Source organism: Silurus aristotelis (assembly GCF_946808225.1).
Source record: "Silurus aristotelis genome assembly, chromosome: 16".
In the NCBI taxonomy this organism is placed as follows: domain Eukaryota; kingdom Metazoa; phylum Chordata; class Actinopteri; order Siluriformes; family Siluridae; genus Silurus; species Silurus aristotelis.
The window spans coordinates 10,460,997-10,474,526 of record NC_139589.1 but is presented as its reverse complement, the minus strand read 5'-3'; the positions used below and the strand labels follow the sequence as shown (position 1 = coordinate 10,474,526).

General features: G+C 41.3%; 1 protein-coding gene across 1 annotated transcript in view; it reads left to right on the top strand.

The window, feature by feature from the left end:
- The window catches only part of kif20a (kinesin family member 20A), a 13,041-nt gene extending 171 nt beyond the window's left edge, over nucleotides 1–12,870 (top strand). Inside the window, exons 2-19 of the mRNA XM_083564960.1 lie at nucleotides 448–606; nucleotides 890–982; nucleotides 1,129–1,248; nucleotides 1,362–1,500; nucleotides 1,599–1,774; nucleotides 1,947–2,037; nucleotides 6,447–6,656; nucleotides 6,970–7,081; nucleotides 7,291–7,356; nucleotides 7,576–7,719; nucleotides 7,863–8,031; nucleotides 8,133–8,282; nucleotides 9,667–9,806; nucleotides 10,084–10,186; nucleotides 10,304–10,568; nucleotides 11,555–11,634; nucleotides 11,860–11,997; nucleotides 12,086–12,870. Coding sequence (XP_083421086.1) covers nucleotides 457–606; nucleotides 890–982; nucleotides 1,129–1,248; nucleotides 1,362–1,500; nucleotides 1,599–1,774; nucleotides 1,947–2,037; nucleotides 6,447–6,656; nucleotides 6,970–7,081; nucleotides 7,291–7,356; nucleotides 7,576–7,719; nucleotides 7,863–8,031; nucleotides 8,133–8,282; nucleotides 9,667–9,806; nucleotides 10,084–10,186; nucleotides 10,304–10,568; nucleotides 11,555–11,634; nucleotides 11,860–11,997; nucleotides 12,086–12,430 — 2,691 coding nt within the window. The 5' untranslated portion in view covers nucleotides 448–456 and the 3' untranslated portion in view covers nucleotides 12,431–12,870. The remainder of the gene's footprint in view (nucleotides 1–447; nucleotides 607–889; nucleotides 983–1,128; nucleotides 1,249–1,361; nucleotides 1,501–1,598; nucleotides 1,775–1,946; nucleotides 2,038–6,446; nucleotides 6,657–6,969; nucleotides 7,082–7,290; nucleotides 7,357–7,575; nucleotides 7,720–7,862; nucleotides 8,032–8,132; nucleotides 8,283–9,666; nucleotides 9,807–10,083; nucleotides 10,187–10,303; nucleotides 10,569–11,554; nucleotides 11,635–11,859; nucleotides 11,998–12,085) is intronic.
- The last annotated feature ends 660 nt before the right edge of the window (nucleotides 12,871–13,530 follow it).

Here is a 13,530-nt window from a genome sequence, read left to right as displayed (position 1 = left end):
AAAATAATTTGTATAAAGTGAACGAATTTAAATAGATAAGAACTTTCCTGAAAGTGTATCGTGTGGTTAGCATGATTAGCTTAACCTCAGGATTAGCTTAAATTAAACTCTTGAGTCTTTTATCTGGACACACGCTGATCTAACTAAATATTTGTAGATAACTTTTTTGTTCTTTTATATGATGCTTTGGAAATAATGTATCTGCCTGTGGCAATGTTAGTATATTTAATTACAACCAAACAGAAGCTTCAGAAATGTGTTACTTTCATTGTCAAGTTAATATGTATATATTAATTATTATATTTATACACCTTTTTTTTAACATACATTTCTACATTTAATAATAACAAAACCAGAAGAACAGCATTACAACACAGTCTACCTTCCAACACACACACACCTTTTAAGAAAGAAGCATAGATCTTTATCATTACTGTATGCTTGCAGGTGTGTGAGATGAGTGCACCGGTGTATGTCTCTGATGAGGATGAGTGTGTGCTGGAGTCAACAGCGGCTGATCTGGGCAGTCGCACACATGCCAGACGCCTCCAGGCTCCAATAACAGAGCTGTCAGTCATCGGCCCTGCAGAAACACACATGCAGCAGGTCAGACAACACACAGTCTACACCGTTTACAGCATGAATTATCAAACCTACCCAGAATTCCCGCTAAGGATTTGAGTGAAGTTTTTATCCACACCACACAGGTGCCACATCTGTTGACTGAACAAAAACCTAGATGAACTGATTAAACAAGTTGAATCAAGTGTGACTTCTGATTGGTGGACTTGAAAACATATTCCCATAACAACCCTTTGCAGAAATAATGAATAAGGCTTGCTTTATAGCTGGAGTGTAATACAGTGAGCTAATGTGCGTGTGCACGCAGGTTAACAAAGGCGAGCGGGTGGAGGAGAAGCTGCAGGTGTTTCTGCGTGTTCGGCCTCTTACAGATGCAGAGCGACAGCGTGGAGAAAATCAGGTCACTTTGTTAACCTAACATTTTATTTCATTATTTTGTACAGTGCAAGTGAAATGAGCTGTTTGGGATACATGACTGTATAAATGGACTGGTGTCATTGTATTGTGTCGTTTGTAATGCTTTTGACACGATGTGTGTGCGTGCAGGGCTCGGTGTGTGTGCAGAGTGAAGATACACTCCTTCTGAAGGCCCCTAAAGACTCACACAGCATGAAGAATGCAGAGAGAGGAGTGTCCCAGAGTGTACACAAGTTTATCTTCACACGGGTACACACACAAACACACACACAAAATGGTTTACTGCCTTATGTCTGCTAAGTCATGGTTTATGATTGTCCACTGCATTTATGTGTACATTACTGATGTGTGGGTTTGTGCAGATTTTTAGAGAAACAGCATCTCAGCAGGATGTGTATGAACAGATGATGAAAGAGATGGTGCGGGACGTCCTTCAGGGAGAAAACAGACTTCTGTACACATATGGAGTTACAAACTCGGGCAAGACCTACACCATTCAGGGTAACACAAACACCGAGTGCATAATAAGGACATCAGCAACTTACTGTAGACACGAAGCTGGTGAACACAGCAGTGTATTAATGATTGTCTCTGTGCAGGCTCCGCAGGTGAAGCCGGTCTCCTACCCCGAGCCTTAGTCTCTGTGTTCAGTACACTGGCTGGACAGCTTTACCCCCGAGCCAACCTGAAGCCCATTCTCAAGCAGGAGGTTCGCCAACTTAGCGATGCAGAGGTCCGCACCGAGGAGGAAAGACGTTATGCTCTGCTGAGAGAGGTACATGTGCACAGCACCAACTCCTTTAAATCAGACAAATTAAAGTCTCCTTTCTTTCTTTAGTTTCAGTAGTGTATGTGTGCTTTCATGTATCCAGTATTTAGTGTATTTTACTGATCAATTTAAATGTAAGGTGTGTGTTGGATTGTAATTGTGTGTATGTGTGTTACAGGAGGAGATGTGTAAGCAACGTGGGGGTGTTAATGCAAGTGTTAGTTGGGACAGTGGGATCAGTGGACTCTCAGCCATCACACGACTGGAAGGTGAGACGGGCACTGCAGTCTGCACACATCTCCGATCTGATCTGATCTGATGATGTAAAGCATTTCACACTACAGAGTGACGAAGTACACACAGGACTGTGGTGTGGTTCAGAGAAAAAAGGGGCAAAGCTAGAAACAGTGCAGATCACTGAAAGGTAAAACCCAACGGACCCAGATTCGTCCTGATCAATGTCTCTGACTACCAAAGTTTGTGTACATTCCAAGTCAGACCCAGTCCTAAATCACTTCCTATTCACTTTTCATGCTGCCTGATAAGGGCAGAAGATAAGTGTAAATATGACCTACACATTGCACTACAGTGCTATATACAATGTCATTTGAGAGTCACTTGTAATTTATTGCATTTGTAACAACAAACAAATAGTTCATGTGTATTAAATTCAAATTGGTATTGTTTGGGTCATTCAACAGCAAACACACCACTCAGAATTCCCATTTTTATTAAATATACTGGCGCCAAATATTGAAAGCACAATAGCCAATATTACAGGTTTCAAATTTTTTTAGGAGTGTATACAAAGAGAAAGAAAAGAAAAGCACAAGTACAAAAAAAGACAAGACACATAATAGACATTACTTATCAGAATAAGCCCACCCTTACCTGACCTGTTCAACATTCATAATACATAGATGTGGCAAATAGTGATGTGCAATGTAGTTTTCAATTAGGCAAGCGATAAAAGGGTGCCAAAACATATTAAATTGTTCAGATTGACCCTTTAGACAATATTTAATTTTTTTTCTAGACGTAAATTAGAAGTCAATACTCCAAACAATAATTTGACGAATTGTTTTCCCCAGAACTGCATTAGCAACTTCTTGGCTGTAATGAAATTGTATGCTAGCTATTTGTTTTGCAATATGGTTAGTGTAAATGTAAAATGGAAACCTCCCAGGTCCCGCCCATACCAAAACACAAAAACGTGCTAATGCTAGTATGCATACTGCATTGTGTAATTACAAATTTATTTATTACATATATAACGAAATTGTAATTCATCTCCTATTATGTAGAATCTGTGGGAGCTTAATTTATCAATGCGTAGAAAAAACTGACTGAAACAAGTTGTAGGAGGAAGCAGTCATCTTTTAATAATAAAACACCTACTGACCAGTCAATAAAATGGAAATTACATAGACATCCCACCTTGTGGGATGGGTGGGATATATTAGGCAGGTAGAGCCAAATTTTGATGGCTAGACGACTGGGTCAGAGCATCTCCAGAACTGCAACTCTTGTGGGATGTTCATGGACCGGTGAAGAGGAGAGTAGAGGTTCGGGTTGGTACTTTAAATGTTGGTACTATGACGGGTAAAGGGAGAGAGATAGCTGATATGATGGAGAGGAGAAAGGTAGATGTGTTGTGTGTTCAGGAGACCAAGTGGAAAGGGAGTAAGGCCAGGAACATTGGAGGTGGGTTTAAACTGTTTTATTATGGTGTGGATGGGAAGAGAAATGGTGTAGGGGTGATTCTGAAGGAAGCGTACAGTAAGAGTGTAGTGGAGGTGAAGAGAGTTTCTGATAGGGTGATGATCGTGAAGGTGGAAGTTGAAGGGATGATGATAAATGTCATCAGTGCCTATGCTCCACAAGTTGGCTGTGATATGGAGGAGAAAGAAAGATTCTGGAGTGAATTAGAAGAAGTGGTAGATGGTGTACCTAGGAAAGAACGATTGGTGATTGGGGCAGACTTTAATGGGCATGTAGGTGAAGGGAACAGAGGTGATGAGGAGGTGATGGGTAGGTATGGTTTTAAGGAGAGGAATGTGGAAGGGCAGATGGTGGTAGATTTTGCTAAAAGGATGGAAATGGCAGTGGTGAACACGTATTTTAAGAAGAAGGAGGATCATAGGGTGACGTATAAGAGTGGAGGAAGGTGCACACCGGTGGATTATCTTCTGTGTAGGAGATGCAACCTGAAGGAGATTGGAGACTGTAAGGTGTTGGCGGGGGACAGTGTAGCTAGACAGCATCGGATGGTGGTCTGTAGGATGGTTTTGGAGGCGAAGAAGAAGAGGAGGAAAGTAAGGTTTGAAAGAAGAATAAGATGGTGGAAAATGAAGGAGGAAGAGTGTAGTGTGAGGTTCAGGGAAGAGGTCAGACAGGGGCTTGGTGGTGGTGAAGAGGTGCCGGATGATTGGGCAACTACTGCAGGAGTGATGAGGGAGGCAGCTAGAAAAGTACTTGGTGTGACATCTGGAAATAGAAAGCAAGACAAGGAGACGTGGTGGTGGAATGAGGAAGTGCAGGAGAGCATTAGGGTAAAGAGGTTGGCAAAACAGAAGTGGGATCGACAGAGTGATGAGAAGAGTAGGCAGGAGTACAAGGAGATGCGGCAGCAGGTTAAAAGGGATGTGGCGAAAGCCAAGGAAAAGGCATATGAGGAACTGTATAAGAGGTTGGACACTAAGGAAGGAGAAAAGGATTTATACCGATTGGCCAAGCAGAGGGACCGAGCTGGGAAGGATGTACTGCAAGTTAGAGCAATAAAGGATGGAGAGGGAAATGTGTTGACTAGTGAGGAGAGTGTGTTGAGAAGTCGGAGGGAGTATTTTGAGCAGCTGATGAATGAGGAAAATCAGAGAGAGAGAAGGTTGGAGGATGTGGAGTTGGTGAAGCAGGATGTAGATAGGATTAGTAAGGAGGAAGTGAGAGCAGCGATTAAGAGGATGAAGAATGGAAAGTCGGTTGGACCAGATGACATACCGGTAGAAGCGTGGAGATGTTTAGGAGAGATGGCAGTGGAGTTTTTAACCAGATTGTTTAACAGGATTCTGGAAGGGGAGAGGATGCCTGAGGAATGGAGAAGGAGTGTGCTGGTACCGATCTTTAAGCATAAGGGAGATGTGCAGACCTGCAGTAACTACAGGGGAATTAAGTTGATCAGTCACACCATGAAGTTATGGGAAAGAGTAGTGGAAGCCAGGCTGAGAGAAGAGGTGACCATCTGTGAGCAACAGTATGGTTTTATGCCGAGGAAGAGCACCACAGATGCCTTATTTGCTTTGAGGATGTTGATGGAGAAGTATAGAGAAGGACAGAAGGAGCTGCATTGTGTATTTGTGGATTTAGAGAAAGCGTACGACAGGGTGCCGAGAGAGGAGTTGTGGTATTGTATGAGGAAGTCAGGTGTGTCAGAGAAGTATGTGAGGGTGGTGCAGGACATGTATGAGGACAGTGTGACGGCAGTAAAGTGTGCAGTAGGTACGACAGACTGGTTCAGGGTGAAGGTTGGACTGCATCAAGGATCGGCCCTGAGCCCTTTCCTGTTTGCAGTGGTGATGGACAGGTTGACGGACGAGGTCAGACAGGAGTCTCCCTGGACTATGATGTTTGCAGATGATATTGTGATTTGTGGTGAGAGTAGAGAGCAGGTTGAGAAGAGCCTGGAGAGGTGGAGATATGCGCTGGAGAGAAGGGGAATGAAAGTCAGTAGGAGTAAGACAGAGTACATGTGTGTGAATGAGGGGGAGGGCAGTGGAGTGATGCGGTTGCAGGGAGAAGAGGTGGAGAAGGTGGAGGAGTTCAGGTACCTGGGGTCAACAGTGCAAAGTAATGGAGAGTGTGTTAGGGAAGTAAAGAAAAGAGTGCAGGCAGGGTGGAGTGGGTGGAGAAGAGTGACAGGAGTGATTTGTGATAGAAGAGTATCTGCAAGAATGAAAGGGAAAGTTTATAGGACTGTGGTGAGACCTGCGATGTTGTATGGATTAGAGACAGTGGCATTGAGTAAAAAACAGGAGGTGGAGCTGGAGGTAGCAGAGTTGAAGATGTTGAGGTTTTCGTTGGGAGTGACGAGGATGGACAAGATTAGAAATGAGTTTATTAGAGGGACAGCACATGTAGGATGTTTTGGTGACAAGGTGAGGGAGGCGAGATTGAGATGGTTTGGACATGTGCAGAGAAGGGACATGAATTATATTGGTAGAAAAATGCTGAAGATGGAGCCACCAGGTAGGAGGAAAAGAGGAAGGCCAAGGAGGAGGTTCATGGATGTGGTGAGGAAAGACATGCAGGTAGTTGGTGTAAAAGAGGCAGATATAGAGGACAGGGTGGTATGGAGACGGATGATCCGCTGTGGCGACCCCTAATGGGAGCAGCCGAAAGAAGAAGAAGAAGAAGAAATAGACATTAAAACTTTTGGTGCTTTTTGTGCGGCCTGGTACTGTGATCCACGGCCCGGTGGCTGAGGACCCCTGCGTTAGGGCATGGATAGATCAGGATTTAGATTAGGCAATAGGTACCAAACTCCACTGTCTGCTGGAAAAGAGATGTTTGGTGAACATGTGAACGGACAAGGGAAACATGTTGATCAACATGTTTATTTACTTGAACTGCAGTGTGGTTTTTCCATATAAATGTATCCTAACCTCACACTTCTGTGCTACAGATTCAGACGGTGTGTGTTTGGACATCGATGGAATAGGACTCTGTGATGTCACTGTGGATAAAACGGTGCAGTTCAGCATCTGGGTTTCCTTTTATGAGATTTATAACGAGTTTGTTTATGATTTGCTGGAGCCACCCACATGTCTGCAGACACAGAAGAGAAATACCCTGAGACTAAGCGACGACAAGCACGGCAACGTCTATGTCAAAGGTACGCACAGTATCTGCATATAACCTTTTAGATGCCAAGGGCTCAACCGGAGTGTGGAATAAATGTTTTTCACATCCTTGGAATTGTGCCCGTATTTGCATGTGCCCGTATTTGCATGTGCCCAGTTGTTGTGTCTACAGTTACTACACCAGGTTTCAGAATGCAACATGACTTGATTTCCACAAGGGATATGTAGAGCAGGGGGTCTCCTGACTTTTTCAAATGTGGAGTTTTTTTGTGCGTTCAGTGTGTGTATATGTGTGTTGCAGCAAAGAAAAGTGTGTTTATGTGTAAGTGTGTTGTTTATGTGCAGATCTGACTTGGGTGAATGTACGCAGTGCTGATGAGGCGTGGCGAGTGCTCACTGTAGGGCGGAACAATCAGAGCTTTGCCAGCACACATCTCAACCACAACTCCAGTCGCAGGTATATACTCCCACACACACACACCACCTGCACAAAAACCTCCAGCTATAGGTCAAAGATTTTGCCTTTTTAAGAGATTTAAAACAAACTAATGTAAATGATTTTGGGGGTTTTTTTGTGGCAGAAACACAGTATGTAAGTTCACTGTTTATGAACATCACTGCTGTTTATACACATGTTCAAGTGATGTGTGTTCGTGTGTGTTTCAGTCACAGCATGTTTACTGTACGAGTGCTGCATCTCCAGCCAGAGGGGGGCGCCACACACATCAGCGAGTGAGTTACACCACTACACACTTATTCTCCTACCTTTCACTTATATTTGTCAATGTATGTAAAAGAAAGTCAGTAATGAAGCTGCATTTGCCAGTCCTAGATTATTTGAAATTAATTTTTAAAAACGATTTCATTCAATCATTTTTGTTTTGTGTTTCGACTGAAACACCTTTATTTATTAGTATACAAAGATATTAATACAAGTGTGTTTTGTTTCAGGTTGTGTGTGTGTGACTTGGCTGGCTCTGAGCGCTGTAAAGATCAGCAGAACGGAGAACGGATGAAGGAGGCAAACAACATCAACACTTCTTTGCTCACACTGGGACGCTGCATCAACGCAATGAGACACAATCAGACGTACAGGTGAGTTTACACATTACACAGTGTTCATAAGACACAAACCTCCCCACGAGTAATGTTTTATTCGTTAGGAGAGGTTAATGTATTAGCTCCCCCTCACTGGTTGGTTTACTGATCACCCTGAGAGAATATTGACTGTGTTGTAGGCAGCGTCCGGCGCAGGTTGTTCCTTTCCGAGACAGTAAACTAACCCGAGTACTGCAGACTTTCTTCTCCGGACTCGGCCGCGCCTGCATGATGGTCAACATTAATTCCTGCAGTTCTAGTTATGATGAGACACTGCACGCCCTCAAGTTCTCTGCCATTGCCACACAGGTAGCACATGCTCACAAGTACACTCAGTGCAAGGCTTTGAGTCATTTTAGTCATTTCCATTTAGGTAACACACTCATTTTGTGATGTTGCTGACGTTCTAGCTGGTCCATGGTCATGCCTCTAAGAGCCGTGTGGCCTACATCCTCTCCTTGCTGCGGGATGACCCCGCCCATGTGGACCATACCTTGATGGAGGAAGATGAGGAGGAGGAGACTGATGAAGAGGAAGATGTTAGCATGTTTCAGCCCGAGGTGAGTGAGTGGCATTGATACACAATGATTTCTTCGCTGTTGAATTCTCTTCTCGTTGACAGAGGCATCTACAGGAAATACTCCTAATCATACGCCATTACGGCCTTTTACGCAGAATAATAATCTGATCAGGGAAACATAATAACGTTATAACATTATGACCGGTGAAGTAAATAACACTGATTATCTCATCATGGCACCTGTTAGTGGGTGGGATATATTAGGCAGGTAGAGCCAAATTTTGATGGCTAGACGACTGGGTCAGAGCATCTCCAGAACTGCAACTCTTGTGGGATGTTCATGGTCTGCAGTGGTCAGTATCTATCAAAAGTGGTCTAAGGAACAATGGTGAACCGGCGAAAGGGTCATGTTTATGGCTTTTTTATGCACATGGGGAGCGAAGACTGGCTCATGTGGTCCAATCCAACAGACATGCTGCTGTAGCTCAAATTGCTTTTAATGCTTGATGGGTTAGGACAAAGGAAGACCAACACAATATTAGGCAGGTGGTCATAATGATATGCTTGGTCAGTGTATATTCCACTACATCCTACCTCGATGTAACTGCAAAAATATTATAAAATGTAGAATTCAGAGAAATAGGGCTGTAATTGAGTATTCTACCAATTATTTCATCGAGTAATCGGATAAAACGTACTTTTTCTTTATTAAAGAGCAATACTAAATATACAAGAGAAAATGAGACGGGTCTCTTAAACTAAATAAAGTAATTTGTTTCCTTTTTTTTGAAAAATGTACATTTTATTGCAGAAATTGCACACGAATACCTGTGAAAACTAAACCCATTCAGTGCATTTAATTGCCATATTACATCTAAATGCAAATACACATATATAAATATAACATCCTTAAATAAAAATATACAAATTAATTTCAGATCACTCAAAAAAAGAAAAAGTAAGTTCATGTATGTTGTTTTCATTTAAGTTTTTTTTTTTATGTGTGATCCAAAACTTTGTTTTCTTTGGCCTGAATCTATGGAAGCCTGTTTTCCTCCACATAAAAAAAAGTTTTCCTATTTCCTTTTAAAAGTTTTAAATAGATATTTCTCTCAAATGTGACTTTATTTCTCGTGAACATCCAACATTAAGAGAAACAAAGTCAGAACCGCGTCAGCAATAATGGTCCGTGGGGAAACACAATGCTCTGTGTGTAGTTAAATGGACTAAACGAGCATTGAGGAAAATAATTACATTTTTTTTTTTTTTTCTCAAATTACTCAATTAACTCAAGGAATTGTTTGAGCTTTACAGAGAAATGACACTGGTTTAAACGGTCCCAAGTTTGCATACTACCAACAAATATGATTAGTTTGTGGGAATTCCTTTTTAATCTCACGATTGACATTAATGTTTATGTGTAGGCTCTGTTAAAGGCGATCAATGTGCTAAAGCGAGAGGTTCTGCGTCAGCGGCAGGAGAAAGATGAGCTGGAGCTAAAGATCAGAGACCAGGTGTGTACAGAGATGATGGAGGTCATCAACCGCATGCAGCACGACTTCAGGTAACAGATGCACACACATGAATAAACACACACATCTTAACACCTATTAATAATAATCTTGAATAGATAGATAATCAAACGAGCAGACATTGTTAAATAGTCAAAGAAAAAGATGGATTGATGGAGAGACGATTAGACAGATGAATAGAGTGCTGCAGGATAGGTTCATTAGTGAGTAGGGAGATCAGTACACAGAAAATACACTGGTCTCAATTTAGGAACAAATTAACTGTGAATGTAAAATGAAGTATACATTTATCTCTGTTTCTGATTGCAGCGAGACAATGGAGAGCGAAAGAGAACTCATGGAGAATCGGTGCGAGAACAAAATCAACAACCTGAAGAGCAGCTTAAAGAAATACTACAGTCAGCAGCTGGAGGTGAGAAACATGACTCATTTCAAAACTGTGCTCCTGACCTCTGCACTGCTATTAAAATCTGAATTCTCTAGAAAAATTAGTGACAAATAAAATATGTCGAAACCCCCTCTGTTTCAGGAGCAAGATGAGCAGATCCAAGAGCTCAGTGAAGCACTGAGGGAAATGGAGGGAAGAAGCACAGCTCCTATGTTTCCTTCTCTGGTGGAGTGTGATGGACTGCGGCGATCTCAACGCTTAGCTTCGTCACACAAACACAGCGACCAGCAAGAACATGCGGAGCTGGAGCACACAAAAGCCGATCTAGCACAAGTTAAAGCTGAGCTGGAGCAGTGCAGAGCTGAGCTTGATCTCAAACAAACCGAGCTTACGCTCAAAACACTTGGTAAGATACAATAACACACTTAACACATAGTCCGTTAGCCAAGATGAGTCTGTTGTCATTTTATCTGAAGATACTAGCCGAGGAATTTTTTTTTAACTAAACTAGATTTTGATCCCAAAAAAACATTTGAAACTCATAGTTCTTTTTTGTCTATTTCTGATTTTTGCACCAAAATGACATCACCTGTTGATATCATCTGGAATATATAGATCATATATTTTGTGCTACTATTAGAGGTTGACCGATAGTGGATTTTACCGATAGCTAAGTTGGATCATACTTGCCGATAACCGATTAATCAACCGATAGTTTTTAAAATAGATGGTGGATAAAAAAAAACAACCATAACACTCCACGTAAAATAGTACCAAACTTTATTACAAAAATTAAAACAAAAACAAAGTGCTGAATCATGAAAAATATGCCAAATAAAGTAACTATGAATATATTACTGAATAAATATAATTATGTAATTTATAAATAATAAATATAAAATAGCGCTCTCCGGACAAAACGCAGTATCACGTGTAAAAACAAACACATGGCATCAGTGATTCGCCTCTAGAGGCCGCTCTTGTAATGACAGCGGACCGGAAGCTATCGGTGCTAGTTAATCTGCAAAACCAATTAATCAGTAGACCTCTAGCCGCGATCACTGATTAGAACATGTGTTGGGACAAATATCTAAAACAGCAGTAAGTGACCTGGAATATCTATAACTAAAATAATATGGTTATACCAATAGATGATTCTATTCTTATAGAAGATTGAGATATGTTACTAGTCTCTGATTGGACAGTATAGGTCTGTGTGCCCCCTTCCCTGTGTGACACTGTAGTTCACTTATATTTTTTGTGTTTATTTCAACATTGTTAATAGCAACCAAGAGGCCATTTTCCTGATGTTTATCATGGGAAAAACAAAGTTCAAATAAAGTTAATCTAGGGTTAATCTATGACCCACCTCTTTTGTATTCTCTTCCTCAGAGCTAAAGCGGTTTCAGGATTATCCAGGAGCCTCAAGCCTGACTGCGACTGCAGAGCGCAAGCTCGTTGATGGACAGAAGGTGTGTGATAATACTGTGCATATATTTAAGCTTGAAGTGTTTTATAATAATTTTGAAACAGTTTAGAAAATCAGAAAATCTATATTAGTAAATATAGAGTGAACTGAATGAAACACTAACCCAGTAAGTGCTCATGATTATCATAGTAGTAGAGAGAGGTTTGGGTCACAACAGGTGATGCGCTCCTGTTTTACAGCATTTCCTGATGTTTCTGTGCATGTTTAGACTCTGAGGCAGTTGCGTGCTGATCTGCGCGCCCTGGTGTTGAAGCTCCAGTCTGGAGAGCGAGCGTGCTGTCATTATACAGACGGAGAGAAACTTCGCACAGCCCTCAACACTGCCGACTCAACACTCCTCAAACAGGTACTAACAAACACACACTCAAATACCAAACACCAACATTTATCAGACACACACTGTACTCACTCTGTTTGTGTGTGTGTTTATATAGGATCAGATGCTGATGGATCTTCACTCAACTATGCAGCTCCTTAAAGCTCAGCTCCATCGTAAAGATGAGACTCTGTCAGATCTTAAGCGACCTTTCACTACTACTACTACCCCTGTCACCCCTGCAACCTCCAGCTCCTGCACTAGACGGGGCTGCGGGGTTGCCGTGGCAATGGTGGAGAACCAACCGCCTGGGAAACGAGCTTTCCTGCGGCTCTTTACGCCATCACGTAGCAGCAAAATGAGAGAGAAGCCAGAAACCACGACACCGTATGCCCGCATACTGCGTTCACGCCAACCCTCTCCCCCACCCAGCCCCGCCCTCGCACGCCGGGGCAGGTTCTAACCACACCCACTTGACTTCTGACTCTTCTCACATTTACTGTGTTAATGTCAGCACGTTGTTTCTGTTACTTCCCAACTCTAGTTCCATTGTGCTTTTTTTTTCAGCTTGCTTAACACTGATATTAATCTATAACACCAAATCTCACCACTCAGCTATTTACTATAATACTTTCTGGGTCGAAGATGGTGGGTTGGAAGCAGGGACACTAAAATATGCAGTACAGGGGCATCTCCGGGACCAGGGTTGGGAACCTGTGCTGTAATTCAAGACGCTTAATTAAGCAAGCCTAACGGATTACACAGCAGCAGCTTCTCCTCACTTTATACTCTCACATCACAACATTTTCTTAAAGAACTACTCGTTAACGGCTCTTTATTGTAATACCCATCATGCAAATGAAGCTTTTTTTTTTTTTTTTTGCAAAAGTATTACATAATGTAATACTGTGTGTGTGTGTAATATATTAATATATATATATATTAATATATATACATATATATATATATATATATATATATATATATATTATATATATATTATATAAAATATTGGTTTATTATATAATAGTAGTACAATTAAATAAATTCTTTTCCAAAATATAATAAAACTACATTTTGGATCTTTGTAACAGTTCATTTGAGAGATAACGAATGCAGTGTTAATTATGTGTATGAGCTGTGATGAACACTAGTCACGAGTCAGTAAACGTAAAGTTCGGAAGTGAAAGTTTATTCCAAATATTTGATTGGACGTTTTCTCCGGAGGAATTTTTTTTAAAATAACGTTTAAAGCTTTATTAACGCAGTTTGTACAGTTGTGTGTATGCACCTTGTTGCACAGAGGCATTTATTCTTTTTATATTTACACTGTAATATTGAAATGGCCAGTGTGTTTATACTGATAGTCATGTGTGTGATGTGATTTTAGAGACTGGTCATGTATTTACATGTTCATGTAATAAGTCTGTCTTCAAATCTTTATGCTGTTAATTACACACTTTTCACATCCACACTGTTATGGAGTGAATAAAACACATTCGCTGATACAGATATGACTGCAAATGTTTTTAATCCCAACACGCACACACCCTAAAGATTAGT